At 45.3% G+C, this 20,556-nt stretch overlaps 1 protein-coding gene across 1 annotated transcript in view; it reads left to right on the top strand.

The window, feature by feature from the left end:
- ncoa1 (nuclear receptor coactivator 1) overlaps nucleotides 1-20,556 on the top strand; it is a 70,362-nt gene that overhangs the window by 32,261 nt on the left and 17,545 nt on the right. Inside the window, 10 exon segments of the mRNA XM_034221822.1 lie at nucleotides 757-863; nucleotides 3,434-3,611; nucleotides 8,642-8,821; nucleotides 9,113-9,205; nucleotides 10,179-10,319; nucleotides 11,625-11,772; nucleotides 12,482-13,391; nucleotides 15,555-15,761; nucleotides 18,807-19,269; nucleotides 19,689-19,841. Coding sequence (XP_034077713.1) covers nucleotides 757-863; nucleotides 3,434-3,611; nucleotides 8,642-8,821; nucleotides 9,113-9,205; nucleotides 10,179-10,319; nucleotides 11,625-11,772; nucleotides 12,482-13,391; nucleotides 15,555-15,761; nucleotides 18,807-19,269; nucleotides 19,689-19,841 — 2,580 coding nt within the window.

Here is a 20,556-nt window from a genome sequence, read left to right as displayed (position 1 = left end):
TTAATAAATAAACGTTATGCCTAATGTGAGGTTTAATTATTGATTGCTCACAAGTCCATGCGCCCTATTCACACACTTTTTGAGAAACTGGTGAATTGTACTGAAATAAAATTGGTATTGATGTAATATTATCCGGCAGTGGCTCAGTCAGTAGGGGCTTGGACTGGGAGCCGTAGGGTCACCGGTTCAAGTCCCCGAACAGACTTAAATATGGAGTGTGGACTGCTACTTGGAGAGGTCCCAGTTTACCTCCTGCCGTGGTGCCCTTGAGCAAGGCACCGGACACTCCCATTGCTCCCCGGGCGCTGTGCACTAGCTGCCTACTGCTCCTAGACTAGACTCCTGGTACTAGGATGGGTTAAAAGCAGAGAACACATGTCACTGTGTGTGCTCTGCGTGTGTGACCATTAAAGAGGGTTTCATCTCTCCCTATTCTAATCATCGAAACAGATTGCTGTTTTCGTTGACTGACACTTGTTGTAGCTGTGCTGATAAGTTTGATCATAATTATTTAAGATTTGTTCAACATATTGGTTCTCATGAATGTTCTTATTTTGATTGCGTGTCAGTTAAAGCCGACCTCAGCTTCTCATCGACCTAGATTTTGTTTCCTAAACTTGCTAAACTCTCCGACATGTAATAAATCGCTTTTTTCGTGGGGGGGAGGGGGGGGGGTGTAAGTAAGTAGTGATATTACAGGAAGTTTCCATGTCTGTGTATTCAGTTTCCTAACGTGTGTTTCCTTCCCCCTGACAGAGAAAGCAGCCCTTCTGTCTCCAGATGATGAGGTGCAGAAGAGCGACATCTCCTCCAGTAGTCAGGGTCTGGTGGAGAAAGAGGCCCTGGGGCCCATGCTGCTAGAGGTGAACATCACGTACACAATCATTTCCTCCACCTCCATTGCTGGGAGTTTTATTTCCGACTCACACAATCTGGTTTCTGGAGGAAATTCTTAAGAGAAACTGATTCATGGACAAAGTTTGTCTTTTGTTATATTTAATAAAGTAATAAAGAAAGTCAATGGAGTGTCGCAGTGACGAGTCCTAAAACCCGGAAGTGAGTTAGCATTTTACCACTTCCGGTTCCTTCGACAAAAAGCAATGAGATTTCTCCATAGGGTTTGGAGAATAGCTGGAACTAAGGTCTGTGGTTGAGACGCATTTAAGAGACGGATCACGTTTTGTTCTACGACATTAAATCCATCAGCAGTGACCCCACTGGTGATTTCTGAAGAGTTGACGTGTCTGAGAAACGATGGTTGTTAACAAGTGGCTGAATAGGACTACAGAAGTTGTCGAGGCCGTTTTACGTCATTACGCCGAACACGTAAACACTCCTCTAAGTTAGTTTCTGTTCTGCTTGAAAGCAAGTCCCTGCCTCCTGCAGACTGTTCAAACAAACACTTCAACTTGTACCATTTAGAATCTGTGTGTTTGAATATGGATCTTAAGTCGGCGTGACGTTGAAGCAGCGACCCTGCTGTAGTTCCTTTATAGCATAACGTTAGCATTTTGTTTCTGGCGACTAGATTTATGATTATAAAATGATAAAAGTAGGATAGACATGTGGAGATTATCCGGCTGAACAAAACGTGATCCGTCTCTTAAATGTGTCTCAACCACAGACCTGATTTCCAGCTATTTCCCTAAACCCTATGGAGAAATTGCATTGCTTTTTTGTCGAAGGAACCAGAAGGAGTTTACTTCCGGGTTTTAGGCTGTGGCACTCTATATACAAGTTAAATTGATCCCAAATGTAGGAACAGAGCTACTTCATCCTCAGAGCATAGAGACGTTCTGCACCCAGAACACAGCTTACAGTCTCACTCTATAGTAGAGAGAGAATATCCACCTGGTCCCACCCTTAAATTCCCTTAGGCATCATCTAAAACGACCTCCTCCTCTCCTCTGACTCCGGCAACCTTAACATCCTCATCCTCCTCGACCTCACCGCAGCATTCGACACCATCAACCACGCCATCCTGCTGTCCCTCCTCGAATCATCACTCAACATCACTGACACTGCACTCTACTGGCTGAAATCCTACCTCACCGACAGACATCAGTTTATCAACATCAACAACTGCACCTCCTCCACTGCTCCTCTGTCCCAAGGTGTCCCCCAGGGTTCGGTGCTTGGCCCCCTCCTCTTCATCCTCTACATGCTCCCCCTTGGCAAAATAATTCATCGCCACAACCTTCAATTTCACTGCTACGCCGATGACATCCAACTTTATATCTCAACAAAAACCATCACCCCCACAACACTCTCCACTCTCACCCACTGTCTCTCAGAAATAAAAGCATGGATGCAAACAAACTATCTCCAACTGAACAGTGCCAAATCAGACATCATCATCATCGGCCCCCCATCCCGAATCAAAGACATCCAGAATGTCAACTTCACCATTGACAGCCTATCTCCCCCCCACTCACATCCGCAACCTCGGAGTCATCTTCGACAGTCAGCTCAAATTCAACCACCACATAAATCACATCACCAGGACCGCCTTTTTCCACCTCAAAAACATTGCCTGTCTCCGTCCATCACTCTCCTCCTGCTGAGACCCTGATTCATGCATTCATCACTTCACGACTCGACTACTGCAATAGCGTCCTCTACGGCATACCATCCAACCTAATCAATAAACTCCAACATATCCAGAACTCTGCTGCCCGCCTCCTCACCCACACCCGCTCCCGAGACCACATCACTCCCGTCCTCCAGAACCTCCACTGGCTCCCCGTCCGTCAAAGAATCAACTTCAAAGACCTCCTCATTAGTCACAAAGCCCTCAACAATCAGGCCCCCCCCCTACCTCACAGACCTGCTGCACCACCACGCCCCTTCCCGCTGCCTCCGCTCATCAGAAGCCAACCTCCTATCCATCCCCACCCGCACCAATCACCGGACCTGGGGGGACAGAGCCTTCTCCGTCGCTGCCCCCTCCCTCTGGAACTCACTCCCCCAACCCATCAGAGACTGCACTGACCTCACCACCTTCAAAACACTCACAAAAACTCACCTCTTCAATCTGGCTTTTAATGTGTGATTGTTTTTGTATTATTTGACTTTAACTTTAACTTTATATTGATTTGTTGTTCCTTCCTTTTCTTTTCCCTTCACTATATCTGTAAAGCGTCTTTGAGCACCTGTAAAAGCGCTAACAAATTAAATCTATTATTATTATTATTAAACATCCCCACCATTAAACCATTAAACCCCCTCGTCCTTAACCTTTTGCAAATCCCCCTTTTACTTCCTTTTGCCCTCCTGCAATGTAAATCCTTAACACATGTCTCTGTTAAACACATACAAGACTACAAATACAATGTAACAGTGTAAAAGGAAAACAGAGTATGAGACTATATGTTTTAAATGATTATATGATCATTTGACACCACAGTTTCCTCCTCTTTGTCTCCTCATTCAGGCCCTCGATGGGTTTTTCTTCGTCGTAAACCGGGAGGGCCGCATCGTCTTTGTGTCGGAGAACGTGACGAGCTACCTCGGATACGCGCAGGGGGAGCTGATGACCTCCAGCGTCTACAGCATCCTCCACGTGGGAGACCACAATGAATTTGTTCGCAATCTGCTGCCCAAAAGCCTGGGTGAGTAAATGGACTGTACTTATATAGCGCTTTATCCAGTCTTTAAGACCCCTCAAAGCGCTTTACATACTACATGTCGTTCACCCATTCACACCCATTCATACAGAGCAGTGTACCTTACTCTAGGACCTAACATTCACACACATTCACACACCGTTGGCCATCGGGAGCAACTCAGGGTTAAGTATCTTGCCCAAGGATACATCGACATGTTGGCTGCACGGGCTGGGATCGAACCCACAACCTTCTGGTTGAAAGACGCCCGCGCAGCCACAGTCGCAGTCACAGTCGCAGTCGCAGCCACAGTCGCAGCCGCAGTCGCAGTCGCAGCCACAGTCGCGGCCGCAGTCGCCCTGTGAGTGAGCTGGGTCTGCTCGCTAATGCTTTATATCCGGGGTGTCCAAACTTTGTTCACCGAGAGAAAAATATACAAAGGGCTGGGCTAGGGCTGTGCAATTAATTGTATTTTAATCGCGATTACGATTATGGTTTGCGACGATTATGAAAACAGCATAATTGACAAAATACGATTATTTTGCTGGGTGCGCTTCACCCCTCCCTAAAAGCCCACTCGGCCACGTAGTAGTGATATGTGTTGTGAGTGTTCAGCGCAAGCGCAGATGTCAGAACAAGAGCAGCAACTCGTTAAAAAGAAGGGTACAACTATTTCCACTATTTGGAAGTACTTTGGCTTTCAGGAGTCCGACCTGGAGCAAAAGAAAGTAGGCCTACAGTGCAGGATTTGTTACCAGTTTGTGTTGGCACCACACGCTAACACAACCAATCTCTTTAATCATCTGAAATACAACCACAAAGTGCAATACGACTGGGCAATAATACAACAAAAAGCAGACCAAAAAGCAGATGCCGCTCGACTTCATCCACAACATCATCACAGTCATCGATTCAGGACGCATTGTACAGAGCAACGGCCTACGCGACGAGCTCGCAGAGACACAGAGATATTACAGGTGCCATTACATTTCACATCGCTAAAGATATGTGCCCAGTTAGCACTGTTAGCAACCAGGGCTTTAAGCAACTTGTCAACACGTTGGACAAGCGTTACGCGATGCCGTCTCGGTATTATTTCAGCAGGTCTGCGCTGCCTGCGCTATATGACAAATGCCGTGGGGAAGTTGAGAGAGATGTGGCTTCAGCTGACTACTTTTCCACCACAACGGACCTATGGTCTAGCCCAGGGGTGCCCAACCAGTCGATCGCGAGATGTGTCTAAAAATAGAACAACAATATTCTGTTTTATCGTTAATGTCCTGTAACATAATCTTCCTGTGCCAGAATAATGCACTTGAATGCATCAAAGCTTTGTGATTGGCCGGCGTCACCCCTGTGTCGGGGCGTGGCTGAGGGTCTTCAGTACAGGTGGCAATATCGTCACCTGCCTGCGCTCATCTCTGAAACCAGACCATGTAAACAGGCTGGTGTTTCTTGCGAACAATCTTTAAGAGATGACATGAGCAGCCCTACCAGCATGGTGTGACCATGGTGGCCTAAACATTTGTATTTGGTCTTAAATTGTAGTTCAACATTTATTTCCTGTTACTTCTGGACCATGACGGTTGGCCAGCCTTCAACGTTTAACTGAGTGGAATAATGAATATGTTTCACCAAAATGTTGGCTATATGTTAAGGAGTTTTCAGTAGGTTGTGACAGTGCACTGCAACATATTTGATTTCATTTATTTTGGTCTAATTTATTTTTATTTATCATATTAATAATATATGTTTAGTATGGTTTTGGAAGTGTGCTCCAACATATTTGTTGATCTTGTTTATTGGTAAAATATTATTTGTTTTAAAGTTCAATAAATGGTCAATGAATAATCGTCAAAATAATCGTGATATCAATTATTGACCCAAATAATCGTGATTATGATTTTTGCCATAATCGCACAGCCCTAGGCTGGGCCACTCACTAGAGGTATATTGCCTCATACGTTCAGTTATAAGTTCGCTAAATGAATCAAATGTAGGTACATTATGCTTGATACTTGAAAACATCCTATATCACAGATCTCCATAGGGTTTACTTTATTTTGTTGGCAGCTCATTCCTTAAAACAGAAGATTGATTGTCTTAAGGAGAAATAGGAAGGGTTTATTTCAACTAAGATATGTTAGAAAATATTTCCCCCTTGAATTGACAGAATTTATTTGAAAAGTGGTCTTATTAACACATGAATAATACTGTGTAATATATTTTTACATATACATTTAAGAAGTACAATATAAGACAAGCACAAGTTTAATTTTCACATTTCACATTATACTTTTTTAATTTGCTGAGGGCCGGTTCAAAATAGTCCGTAGGCCACATTTGCCCCCCGGACCGTAGTTTGGACACCCTTGCTTTATATTCAAGGTTTAAGATGCCAGTCGTTTTTACATTACATGTTACTTGTTAGACGCTTTTATCAAAAGCGACTTACATACTCAGTACTGTGGACAATCCCCACAGGAGCAATTTGGGGTGAAGTGTCTCAGGGACACAACGACATGCTGACTGCAGACTACCCAGCACACTACCCAGCACACTACCCAGCACACTACCCAGCACACTATCCAGCACACTACCCAGCACACTATCCAGCACACTACCCAGCACACTATCTAGCACACTATCCAGCACACTACCCAGCACACTATCTAGCACACTATCCAGCACACTATCCAGCACACTATCCAGCACACTATCCAGCACACTACCCAGCACACTACCCAGCACACTATCCAGCACACTACCCAGCACACTATCCAGCACACTACCCAGCACACTATCCAGCACACTATCCAGCACACTACCCAGCACACTATCCACCACACTATCCAGCACACTACCCAGCACACTATCCAGCACACTATCTAGCACACTATCCACCACACTATCCAGCACACTACCCAGCACACTATCCAGCACACTATCTAGCACACTATCCACCACACTATCCAGCACACTACCCAGCACACTATCTAGCACACTATCCAGCACACTATTCAGCACACTATCCAGCACACTACCCAGCACACTATCCAGCACACTACCCAGCACACTATCCAGCACACTATCCAGCACACTACCCAGCACACTACCCAGCACACTATCTAGCACACTATCTAGCACACTATCCAGCACACTACCCAGCACACTACCCAGCACACTATCCAGCACACTATCCAGCACACTATCCAGCACACTATCCACCACACTATCCAGCACACTATCCAGCACACTACCCAGCACACTATCTAGCACACTATCCAGCACACTATTCAGCACACTACCCAGCACACTACCCAGCACACTATCCAGCACACTATCCAGCACACTATCCAGCACACTACCCAGCACACTATCCAGCACACTATCCAGCACACTACCCAGCACACTATCCAGCACACTATCCAGCACACTACCCAGCACACTACCCAGCACACTATCTAGCACACTACCCAGCACTATCCAGCGCACTACCCAGCGCACTACCCAGCGCACTACCCAGCGCACTACCCAGCGCACTACCCAGCGCACTATCCAGCGCACTATCCAGCGCACTACCCAGCACACTATCTAGCACACTACCCAGCGCACTATCCAGCACACTACCCAGCACACTACCCAGCACACTACCTAGCGCACTATCTAGCGCACTATCCAGCGCACTACCCAGCGCACTACCCAGCGCACTATCCAGCGCACTACCCAGCGCACTATCCAGCGCACTACCCAGCGCACTATCCAGCGCACTATCCAGCGCACTACCCAGCACACTACCCAGCACACTACCCAGCACACTATCCAGCACACTATCCAGCACACTACCCAGCACACTATCCAGCACACTATCCAGCACACTATCCAGCACACTACCCAGCACACTATCCAGCACACTACCCAGCACACTATCCAGAACACTACCCAGCACACTATCCAGCACACTACCCAGCACACTATCCAGCACACTATCCAGCACACTACCCAGCACACTACCCAGCACACTATCCAGCACACTATCCAGCACACTACCCAGCACACTATCCAGCACACTATCCAGCACACTATCCAGCACACTACCCAGCACACTATCCAGCACACTACCCAGCACACTATCCAGCACACTACCCAGCACACTATCCAGCACACTACCCAGCACACTACCCAGCACACTATCCAGCACACTACCCAGCACACTATCCAGCACACTATCCAGCACACTATCCAGCACACTATCCAGCACACTACCCAGCACACTATCCAGCACACTACCCAGCACACTATCCAGCACACTACCCAGCACACTATCCAGCACACTACCCAGCACACTACCCAGCACACTATCCAGCACACTACCCAGCACACTACCCAGCACACTACCCAGCACACTATCCAGCACACTATCCAGCACACTATCCAGCACACTACCCACCACACTACCCAGCACACTATCCAGCACACTATCCAGCACACTACCCAGCACACTATCCAGCACACTATCTAGCACACTATCCAGCACACTACCCAGCACACTATCCAGCACACTACCCAGCACACTATCTAGCACACTACCCACTGAGCCACAGCCTCCCTTGTTAATGTTTTTTTTTTTTTTTAAATCTGTGATTGCATTTTCAGTATCTTCAAATGTGACAGTTTCCACGCCAATAAAACCCATTAAGGAGATGAGTTCTGGCAGCTAACTCAGAACACAGTCTTTAACCCAGATAATTAACTTGGTACTGGTGGAAAGTACTGCAGCTAAAGTGCTTTTGAATAGCAACAAAGAAAGGCTGAGTGACAAACCATGGAAATCTTAAATTAGCACAGTTTCTCAAAGCTGCACATTGTGCTAAAAGAGGGAATAACTGTCAGATCAGAGATGCAGCGTATGTGTGACACAATGACTTTCTTCCCCAAGATAATGTTAATCTTAGGGAAGTGGACAGGGTGTCCGCGGGGTCTTAAAAAGTATTAAAAATGTGTGTGTGTGTGTGTGTGTGTGTGTGTGTGTGCAGTGAATGGTGTGCCGTGGCCGCAGGATTCTGCCCGGAGGAACAGCCACACCTTCAACTGTCGCATGCTGAAGAGGCCGCCTGACGAGCTGGATGCAGAGAACACGGAGGCTCGGCAGCAGTACGAGATCATGCAGTGCTTCACCGTGTCCCAACCACGGAGCATGCAGGAGGAGGGAGAGGGTACATGCACACACACACACACACACACACACACACACACACACACACACACACACGCACACACACACACGCACACGCACACGCACACACACACACACCACACACACAAACTGAAATCAATATGAAAGATTTATACATAGTCGTATCAGTCTCTATGTATATAAATACGAAAGGATTAAAACATGTATTCCAGTCACACTCTCTCACACACACACTCTCTCTCTCACACACACACACACACACACACACACACACACACACACTCATCACTTGTGTCCTCTCTTCCCTCAGACCTGCAGAGCTGCCTCATATGTATTGCCTGCCGGATTCCTCGCACCCAGCCTTTCAGCACTGAGTCCTTCATCACCAAGCAGGACCCCACAGGTAACACACACACACACACACACACACACACACACACACACACACACACACACACACACACACACACACACATGTTTAATAGTCAGGACTCCCAAGAGTCATTTTATCGCTGGCATGCACTGGAATTAGATTGTACATTACATCATACATTTAGGAAAGAGCTGAAGACTACTCCTGTGATTTATTATAAAGACATTTTCTAAGGAAACTTGGTAAAATAAACTGTTTTCAGCCTCATGTGAATATTGACTGATTATCTTTTATATCCATGATGGTTTACTGTATATGTTTTTGACTGTAGGTTGGACCCTTAAAATAAATGGGAAACTCAGGTGGATGTTTTTCAGTTTTAAGAGGAAACCATTGAGATATTAATGGAGAAATGTTAGTTTTTGTAGCCATAGATGTGTTTTGATTGTCAATCAACTCCTATAGAAACTGCTGCTCTCTTGAACTGGACTCTATGTAAGCCGTGTGGCCAGTGAGTATAATGTTATCACACCTGAGGGGAATGACTGTAAAACACGCAGGAATAATTCTTACAAGGTTGTTTTCAGGGTTAGAGAGTTTAGAGCGGATCCTCCTCAACCTGAGCATCTTCAGTAAACTAATTAAAAACATGGCAGGTATATAACGCTTTCCACAGCTCTTACAGGCGCTTTATAGAAAATAAACACCATAAAAATGATATACAAAATAAATAAAGTCCAAACTAAGTACTGTAAAGCTGCTGCATTGAAACTGCTTATTTGTAATAACTATAATAACTCATCTCTTCTTTCCTGTCACGTGTTTTTTGTCACAATATTGTATTAAAAAAACCTCATTCCTTTTCCAGTCTTTTAACAAAGTTCTTACTCTAAATCACTTTTTCAAACGGGTCACAGTGTTGAACCTGAATGCGTGATCTTAAATGTCGAAAAGTGTGTAGACTGACCGAGTGTGTGTGTGTTGTGCGTTGCTCTCCTTTTAGGGAAGATCATCTCCATAGAAACCAGTGCTTTGCGAGCGACGGGCCGCCCGGGCTGGGAGGATCTGGTCAGGAAGTGCATCTACGCTTTCTTTCAGCCGCAGGGCAAAGAGTCCTCCCACGCCAAGAAGCTGCTGCATGAGGGTGAGCAGCAGCCATCGATCGTCCAGCTGCACTCCCAGAAGTCATTGATTCACACTGACAGCTTCACCAGAGCTCAGCAACTACTCCTATACCATTATAACAGATCGATTTAAAATACCACATTTGAATAACTTTGCATACCTGCAGGGGAAGTGTTGAGCAAGACAGTTCATCTGCAAAACCTTAGAGATAGTGTGATTTATATGCAGATTTATCTAGTGGAAAACACAGTAAGTATTCTAAATGCAACAAGAGTAAGGGGTCAGAAAAGAGAGAAGTTCAGACTCTGTCTTGAAACTATTTATGACTTAATAGATGGATTGATTGTTTGGTTTATGAGACGTCGGAACAATATGCTAAAACCATTTCTTAGAGCTCTCGTTGAACCGTAAAAAAAAGTTTTGACTGACCAGCAAACCCACAAAATACTTCATTTACTAATCATGTCAACAAGTAATCTCACATCAGAAGCTGAAAGCATCAAATGTCAGACATTAACTTGAAATTGAGATGAGATAAGACTGAAGCACACATGTTTGCATCAGTTAATCCTACATTTAAACACGCGAGTCTAATCTCAGATCTAATGTATGTTAAAGGCTGTTGAATAGATTGTCTTCAGTGATTGTAGTCTTATGTAAAATGTCTGTTTCGTTGTTTTTTGTCTACAAATGTGTCCAAATGGAGATGCTTATTGTAAGTGTTAACACCAGGGCGACACATCTTGAATTCATTCTTTGTCTTTCTAAAAGCTAGCAGATGAACTGCAGTTGATATAAAACAAATCCTGTGTTTTCTAATGTTGGCATATATGGATCCACTTAATCCAAACTAAAGTGAAGCAATGTGGTAGACTCAGGAGAAGCATTGAATGCTAGTGTTTTTCTGCACTGTTGGAAAAATGACCTTCTAGGTAAGCTGTTTTAAGTACAAACCTTGTGTTCTTTTTGTGCTACAAGGTGATAATGACGTCATGACCTTACATATAAACTCAATGCTTGTTGTTAATAGGATAAAGGGTAAAAACAGGAAAACAAACAAGAGATGAGACCAAAGTCTAAACCTGTGTGTGTGTGTGTGTGTGTGTGTGTGTGTGTGTGTGTGTGTGTGTGTGTGTGTGTGTGTGTGTGTGTGTGTGTGTGTGTGTGTGTGTGTGTGTGTGTGTGTGTGTGTGTGTGTGTGTGTGTGTGTGTGTGTGTGTGTGTGTGTGTGTGTGTGTGTGTGTGTGTGTGTGTGTGTGTGTGTGTGTGTGTGTGTGTGTGTGTGTGTGTGTGTGTGTGTGTGTGTGTGTGTGTTCCCCATCAGTGATGACCCACGGCACCGCAATCAGCCCGTTGTACCGGTTCACGTTAAGTGATGGGACCCCGCTCAGCGCTCAGACCCGCTGCAAGTTCTGCTGCCCCCCCAACCCTGATGTTCAGCCCTTCATTATGGGCATCCACACTATTGACAGGTACGATTACAAACAACAAAACGTTTTATCAAAAGGCTGCATGATCTGAGGAGAATATACAATATGCAACAACACTGCTAAATATAGCTAGTTATATAACTTGCGAAAATTAAACAGATGTTAAAGTGTTATTGCCATATTTCTACTTTCAGGATAATCTTCAAAAAACAAATTAATGTTTCTTAATAAAATAAAATAAATGAAATTATTTTGTTATATTTAACAAATTGAACATTGAGTTGAACACAAAAGGCATTAATAAAACAAATTATGACTATTTTTAAGGCTTTTTTTTGTAACTCAAGATGGGACCCTGATACTCTCTTAACAAAAATAATTCCTGCTCTATATGAGTTTTTGCAATGTATTCATCGCGCAATTCGACACTGGAATTACAATAAAAACCCATTACATTAAAGCCTTAATTTGTTACATATAGTTAGTTATTTTATGATTATGATTGCCTTTTTCTGTCTTGGAGTAGCTAAAAACAATAGATAGGAGACACAGGGATATATTATATCAGTCTCTCTCTTTAAACATACCCAAAAAAATCTAGTTTCACCCAGTTTTCTCTAGGTTTTTGCCATTTTGACAACAATATATAAACAATATTAGCCGTCCAACCCTATTTTCTAGCACTTTTTCCTCTATCACATGCTCTCTTCAGGTGACAGTGATCTTTAATCCTCCCCTTCTTCTCCTCCAGGGAACACAACACTGCTAGCTCTCAGGAAAACACTAACCCCAGCCTTCCAACGACCCCCGGCAGCCTAATCCCCCAGACCCCGTCCCTCCCTCCTCCCGGCAGCAACTGGACCTCAGGCCTCGCCGCCTCCAGCCTCCAACCCCCCAACAACAACACCAACACGTCCCCCTCCCCCCACGGACACAGCCCCACCACACCCGCAGGCTACCTGACGCCCAATCGGACCTGTCCTCAACAGGTCAGCAGCCCCTCCCCTCTGATTAGCCCTCTCACAACCACCCCTACCTCTTTTATGTCACCCAGGATGCAACGGGGCAGTCCTGGGTCAGGAGGGAGCCCTCGAGTACCGGGGAACCCCTTCTCTCCTTCCACGCCGGGCCTCCAATCTCCAGTGGATGGGAGTAGCGGGGGGTCAAGCTTCTCCATGTCCTCTCCGGTTCTTCAGAGACAAGCCAGTACACCCACCGGCTCTTCATCTGCAAAACCAGAAGGAGGAGAAAGATGGGGAGAGGACTATGTTAAAGCCCCCCTTCCTTCTGCCTCACTACTGGGAAACTCCAGACTCAATCAGCTCCTGGACAGCAATGGGATGAGAGCTGAGTCCAGTAACAACAACAACAACAACAACAGAATCCATCGCACCGCATCACCTCATCCTCCGAACCTGCCCCCCTCCGCCCCGCAGTGCCCGGCGTCCCACAGCACTCTGACGGAGCGACACAAGATCCTGCACCGGCTGCTCCAGGACACCAGTCCCAGCGACGCCTCCACGGAGGAAGGACTGAACAAAAACGACGTTGAGATCAAGAAGGAGCCGCCTGCCAGCCCGGCTCTGAACGCAGCTAAGGCCGGATCCAGAGAGCCTCAGGACCACCAGCTGCTGCGCTTTCTGCTGGACACAGACGAAAAGGTGACCAAAAGAATATAGAAATCTCTCCATGGCATAGTTACAAATCTAGAAACGGTCACTTATTAGAGGTGTATCTCCTTGAGTCTCGCTAAATTGTCCTTCTTAGCTCCCTAACAGTTGAGCTGGCGATCAACAGCGAAGATTACAAACCATGATTTAGTCATCTAATATTATACGATACGATAATACTTTAATGGTCAGATCAAGTCTGAAATGTGACTTGAATCACAGCAGCTCCATGTGTAACATCAACACAGACAAATATGAAGACGCAATACATGAAAAACAAACATTTAACATGACAGTACAATCACTGAGAGAAACATTATGCGCAACTGTAGTTGATCATGACATATCGGGTATGGATCTAATAAGCAGATTCCAATGTTTAAAATAAGGCCACATTTGTCTGTTTTATTGAGCCACAATGTACCCTTCAAAACACTAGGTAATGTTTGCTTTTAGCCGAGCTGGTAGCCTTAAATGCCTTTTGTTACTGAAGCAGTTGTTGATAACTTGCGACATCCTCCAGTTGTTAAAGAGGAATGAGTAATCATCAACCAATGGCGGTAAAAAACTGTGAGTCACCAAAACAACAAGAGGTCCTTGAGCATACAGTCATAAAAGTGCACAAATAATATATAGCTGATGTGTCCAGTTGTTAAATGCGGAAGGATACACTCACACCTGATCGTACATTCCTTAGCCTTGATTAATGTGAAATCACATAAACAATCTATATTAATTGACAAAACATGCTCCTAGTACTACGATGGGTTAAATGCAGAGTCCACATTTCATTGTGTGTGCTGTGTGTGACCATTAAAGAGGGTTTCATCCTCTCATTCTAACTCCTTAAAAAAAGAATACATCCTCATTGAATTCCACCCTTATTCTTATTCTTTATTAGGATGAGCATTAGGCGCGTTCACACCGGAGTACTTTTCCCCGTACTTTTCCCGTTTAGATCCATTAGTACCCCTTCTGTTGCGTTCACACCAAAAAGAGTACTTAGTGCCGGGAATTTTTACCCCCATTTTTAGTGCCTGCTAGAGAGGTGGTACCAACAAAGTACCAAAAAAGTACCAGTTTCTATTGGCTGGGCCAATTGCAAGCCACGCCCCGTAAAACTCTGAAAAGTTTTGTGAAGCCGCCATTGTATTTGTGGCATTAGCATTATTAGCATTAGCATTAGCCCCGCGCACCAACGGAGAGAGACTAACTTCTGGCAACACAAAAGAAAACATGGGAGCGGTGGAGATGAGGAGGTGTCGGTGTTCTGGCGATTTAATGGCCCGTCCACGCAGCGGCGTGCGTTGAAAGCTTCACCATTCACTTTGAATGGGGTGACGTCACTTTTCGCCGAACTGCATTGTGGGAAGCGAAGCGGAGCTTTGCTGGCGTGGCTCGCTGCAAAAGTTGAGCAATGTTCAACCTTTGAAGCTTCTGAAGCTTCGGTGGAAGCGTCAGCCAATCAAATCCCGTTTATGCAAATTTGCCAGTGCAGGTCATTTCCTCATATTCCAAAAAATGGAGGAGAAATTAATCGTAGCGGTAGGGAATCACCCGGTCTTGTACGATCAGTCCCTGTTCACCTACCGGGATACAAACCGGAGGAGCCAGGCATGGAAGGAGGTGGTAGAGATAGTGGGTGAAACTGGTAGGTTTTCGCCTGTTTGGGGAGTTTATATATAGTTTACTTCATAAACTGGATGTCGGGGGCAGGAGATTCATGTGATTAGTTGTTGGTCGCGTTGCTCGCGAGAACTCCCCAAGCTTCAGACACGCCCACCGCCAAGCTTAAACGCACGCCGCTGTGTGGACGGGCCGTTACTTGGAAGGCTTCAGCAGAAGCTGCTGGGAGTCCCAGCAGCTTCTACTGAAGCCAGTCCCCAACTCTGGGGACTTCCGGCCGGGGACTTCGAGTGGCAGTATACGCCGTGAAGTTGTTTGCGGCCTGCCAGTAAACCCAAAGAAGAAGAAGTGACGTCAGCGGCTTCATTTGCGTAATCTTCCTTCAGGGATTTATTCCGGTGTGAACGCGATCGGCCCTTAGTTCCATGGGGGCACTAAGTGCTGGGAACTAAGTGCGGCAAAGTACTTGGTGTGAAAGCGGCTATTAAACTTACCTTCAAGATACTAATAGTTAATCTGTTTTTTAAGGACTTGGGTGACCTGCCTCCTCCATCAGCTCTCAGCCTGCAGACGGTGAGGGTGAAGGTGGAGAAGAGAGCCAGCGTGGACGGAGGATCCTGTGTTTCTGCAGCATCAGGAGGAACGTCTAAAGCTCCAGGAATCTGCATCAGCCCCATATCCAGTCCTGTGGGAGAGAGCCGCAGAGAGAGCCGCAGAGACAGCAGAGACTCCACGGTACAGATGCTGCCAAAGTCATGGTGTTTTGTAATAACTCTAAACAGAAACAAAGATTTGACCTCCAGCATTAATCCTGGTTCAATGTTCTTGTGTTAAGAATAGAGAAAAGTGAGTAAACTAAAACGGTAAAAGCTCTATTAGGTTTTCCCTTTAAATTGGTATTTTCTTTGTCAGCAGATTTCTATACAGAAGTTAAATGTGTTTGAGGTCATCTAGAAATGCTTTCACCATTTTAAACACTTTTCCACTATATTTTCCTAGGAGTTTAATAATTTTTTCATGCAGAAAATGCTCTAAAATATGAATAAAAACAGAGCCTTGGAATTTGATTAACTGGGGAGGACATTTCTTTTGCATTGTTCTTGCATTTTAAAAACCATTATGCTACTTCAATATGGAAAATAATTGGAAAACTAATATGATAATTTCATTGACACCTGCTGAACTCTACTTTCAATCCCTTTAATCCTAAACAGAGAGCTAATCAACACGTATAACTGAAAACACCTGTGGTTGTGTATAGGGTCTTTATTGATCGTCATCTTAGAAAATAACATCGATCCGGCTAAATGTCAGAATGGGATACCCTTTTACCCCCTGCTTTATCAGACACTTTACAGACTGCCATAATACGGTTATATATTCCCTATGAGCATTGGGTTTGAATCCAAAATAATGCCAAAAAGGTGGTTTTTGACTTTGAAACCAAATCCTCTTACAAACCAACATCACAAGCAATTAGCTTGTGACAGCAGTGTTGTACTAATTAAGCCAGATCAGCAGGACTTGCACTGTATCTTATGGCGCATTTCTACTGCAGGGCCTCGCACGGCTTAGTACGGTATAGTTAGGCCTTGGTAGGCCCGGCTCACTTTATGCTGCGTTTCATTACAGTTTAGGAACTGGTGCAGTAACTATAGTAACGCAGTGTAGGCAGAGCCGTGACGTCATCTTCAATGCGAACCACAAAACCAACATCAGCCGTTAGCTGTTAGCACTCAGAGCTCACAGCTCCTCATATCTGTTCAGAAACTAGACAAAAGTTAAACAAGTACAAACCACAGACTGCCTGTGTCATGGCGAATACAGTCGCTGGTTTATTTATGTCTGTAGGCCGTTGTTGTGAGTGTGGACGGTCGGAGCATATATAACGTTAGCTTAGCCGATCTCCATTTAGAAAACACACATTTTAAAAGGTTCTTCGCCTGCCGTCTGTCTGCAGACTTGTCAAAGCATTAATTCATGGTTTTTACTAACCGGTATCAGTATGTTGTTACTTCAGCATCATTTAGAAACGTGGATTACAATTAAATCACGGTCAAATATGTTCATTGTGTTGTAGTTGTGTAGCCACTCACGTCACTAGTTTAGCATAATCAAGCCGGAAAGAACCACGATTTTGGAGGGCCAGAAAAACTGTGAAAAGGTAGCCCTGAGCCGGAACTAGCTTAAACCGTGCTACGCTCTGCAGTGGGAATGCGCCATAAGTGTCAAACCAAACTGTTTTAAACCACATCAGACTCTTTCCAACAGGAACCCGTCAGACACTCAAACACCCAAATCATAGCTGAAACGACTGCTGATTTAATGCGTTTCCTCCTTCCGAGCTGCCGTTAACACAGCGCTCGGTGAGCAAAAGGGGCTTCACCACCGAGCACTGGAAATGTCCTCTATCGAGCTTTGCTCCTGCACTGGCAGAGTCCTGACAGCCATTGTAAATCATGTTGAATGTTTATTTTCTTGGACTTTGCTTCCACTGTAGGCAGCCTTTGAAGTTCGCTGACCTTTGACCTTTTGTCTCTCTCTGTCACCGGTCATCTCCCCCCCGGCCCTCCTGTTTTTTCCTCTCCCACACGTTATTCTTTAATTATTTCACACCCTCCATTCTTCCATCCTGTGTTTTTCCTCATCTCTATTTTTTTTTCTCTCTTCAAAAAACAATGGGCTGTTAAACCTACAGTGCAATACTCTTTTAATTACTTAACTCATATGCAATTTATAAACATTTTAATGCACTTTAAGCGCCATTAATCTTAGCTATTTATCCCCCCTGTAGTGTTGTTTATGTTCGTCTGTCCTACTGGCGTGATTTTATTGTCTGTATTCGTTTATTGCGCACTCTTGACAGGATTGCACTCCAAATCTTGTTGTACAGTAACAACTAACTATTTTCTATTCTATTCATTACATTAATGCACATCATGCGAACAATATCTTGTCCTTTTTTAAATGTAAATCCTGCACAACCCTTTGAATATGCTGCACACTTTTTAAATCTGCTCAACTCTCCACTTTGAATACAGTATCTGCCATATGTTATTATAATTCACTGTCCTCAATTTCTCACGTCGTGTCACGTGACTTGAACTTTTAATTGAGCCGTCCCTTTTATACACATACTATCTCTTTACGTATGCACACACACACACACACACACACACACACACAATAGACAATAGTAACGTTTGTCAATACATGATACATCATTTACCTAGTATCAAATCACTGGACACCCCTCCACTCACTGTTTTTGTTATAGCACAACCACGGGAACTTCATTTTCCAGGTCCCAGCAAATTTATTTTTGTTGTGGTTGACCGGTTTCTCTTCGTGGCTTACGGGTGTCAAAGTGACATTGTTGGATGCCGTAGGCTCTGGATGGGCTGGGATGCTCTCTAGGCGACGCATGGGGCTCGGGCTGAGAGCCAACGCCAAGGCTCGCCGGCAGTACACTTTGTTCCGTCACAGGAACAAGCTTTGCTGGCGGCGAAAATAATGCCACCAGACTCCTTTGCCCCTCCAACAGAGGGATGTCCTTGTCCTTTTTCCTTTTCGTCATTTTAAGCTATTATTTTTTTTGGACGCCCTCGGCTCGAGTTCAGGGCGTTCCGAGCTGAATAAGGGCGTCGAAGGACGGCAAGACGCCCGCCTGGCGGAAACGCTGCTGGGATCTAAGATTTTCATTGATATATCTACACTGTAGCTATGTACGAATGACAATAAAAGCCTTGAATCTTGAATCTCTGTGTTTCCCGCCCTCAGATGTCTGTAGGTCCTGTTGATGTGGACCCTCTCTCTCAGCTGCTGCCTGGCCTTAGAGGGGCCAAACAGGGCAGTGAGGATCCAGCCCCCCCTGGAGGAGGCCACAAACTGCACTCTCCGGCCCCCAAACTCCACTCTCCGGGCCCCCAGCTCCACTCTCCAGCCCCTCTTCTCCACTCTCCGGCCCCCCAGCTCCACTCTCCGGCCCCTCTTCTCCACTCTCCGGCCCCTCTTCTCCACTCTCCGGCCCCTCTTCTCCACTCTCCGACCCCTCTTCTCCACTCTCCGGCCCCTCAGCTCCAGTCCCCTCTGTCCCAATCCCAGTTGAAGTCTCCGTCCCCCCAGCTCCACTCCCCCTCCCCACAGATCAGACTGCAGTCCCCCACTCAGCTGCTGCCCGGAGAGAAAAGCACTCCCCGCAACGTAAATGTGAAGCGAGAGCCCCCCGGCACCCCTAACAGAGGTACGTTTATAACCTGGCAGGGAGAGGAGGGGAACATAATACACTGCGTGCACATAGGCATGGTACAATATATTACTATTTGTAGTAATCATGCAGTATGATATATGGAAATGGCCTTGATCCATTTTGCTGACCTGTTGTGTTTACATTTAAATTGTCAAATGACCTTTAAGTGTTTGAAAAAGAAAAGAAAATGTGTTTACAAAATAGTATTATGATCCAAAAGCTCTCCATTCATTTATTGACCTACCCTCTGTTAGTCTTTGTGCCCCTTAGTGGCTCTTAGCAGTCATTGCAGTGTCAACACACCACACATATAAATACATTACATATACAAATATTCCAGGAGTGCAGAACGCCACCAAGTCTCTGTGTGACAATATTTTCTTATTTTCTATGTGCTTATGTTTGTTTCCCAGGTCTCAGTGATGGAGGCCTGCAGAGTCAGACATCCTTTGATTTCCGCAGCCCTCCCAGTCAGAACCAGAACCAGGGAGACCCCTTCCAGACCCCCAAAGACAGCAGCCCCTTCCCAGAGGCAGAAGTCATCAACCCCTTCAGTTCAACCACTGGTAAGTCAGAGAGAATACACACCTACAAGTCTATTTTGTGAATACGGGTCGGGAACTCTGTTTTGTATTAACTTGACACTAAAAGCATTGTTAATCTGACCCCTAAAGGTTCAGGTTTCTTACTCAGCATCACCATCGGTTGTGGTCAGGATGTATTCTGTAACATATATGACTCCACATGTGATATATGTCTGTATTATACTGTAGAAAGCAAGCTGCACAATGCCACTTTATTGGAGCAAGATAAAAGATTTTGGCTGGAAATCGGAATTTTAAACTGGTGCTAAGTTACTGTTAAAGGTCCCATGTCATGGCCATTTCTACTGATCATAATTCCATTGTTGAGGTCTACTAGAATACATTTAAATTGTTCAATGTTTCAAACTCACATTGGTTTCTCACAGCATCTCTGTATAGTATGTGTATTCACTCTCTGTCCTAAACGGCTTGTTGGAGCTCCTGCCCCCTCCCTGTGAGCCCAGTGTGCTCTGATTGGTCAGCTCGCCCACTCTGTTCTGATGAGTCCACCACCGTTACAGCGGAACATCAGTGATTATGTGTTACAATGGCGTTTGTTAGCAACCAGAAAATGACACCAGTAATGACAAACAGATGAGGATGCTGCGAGGGGTCTGGGTGCCGTGTTGGCGGGACGTTGCGGGGCTCGCTGCTGTGAGGAGCGGACAGTGTGAGCTCTATTACTGGTGGGGTCTGC

The sequence above is a fragment of the Gymnodraco acuticeps genome, unplaced genomic scaffold (assembly GCF_902827175.1).
Source record: "Gymnodraco acuticeps unplaced genomic scaffold, fGymAcu1.1, whole genome shotgun sequence".
In the NCBI taxonomy this organism is placed as follows: domain Eukaryota; kingdom Metazoa; phylum Chordata; class Actinopteri; order Perciformes; family Bathydraconidae; genus Gymnodraco; species Gymnodraco acuticeps.
This window is presented reverse-complemented; position numbering and strand designations above follow the sequence as displayed.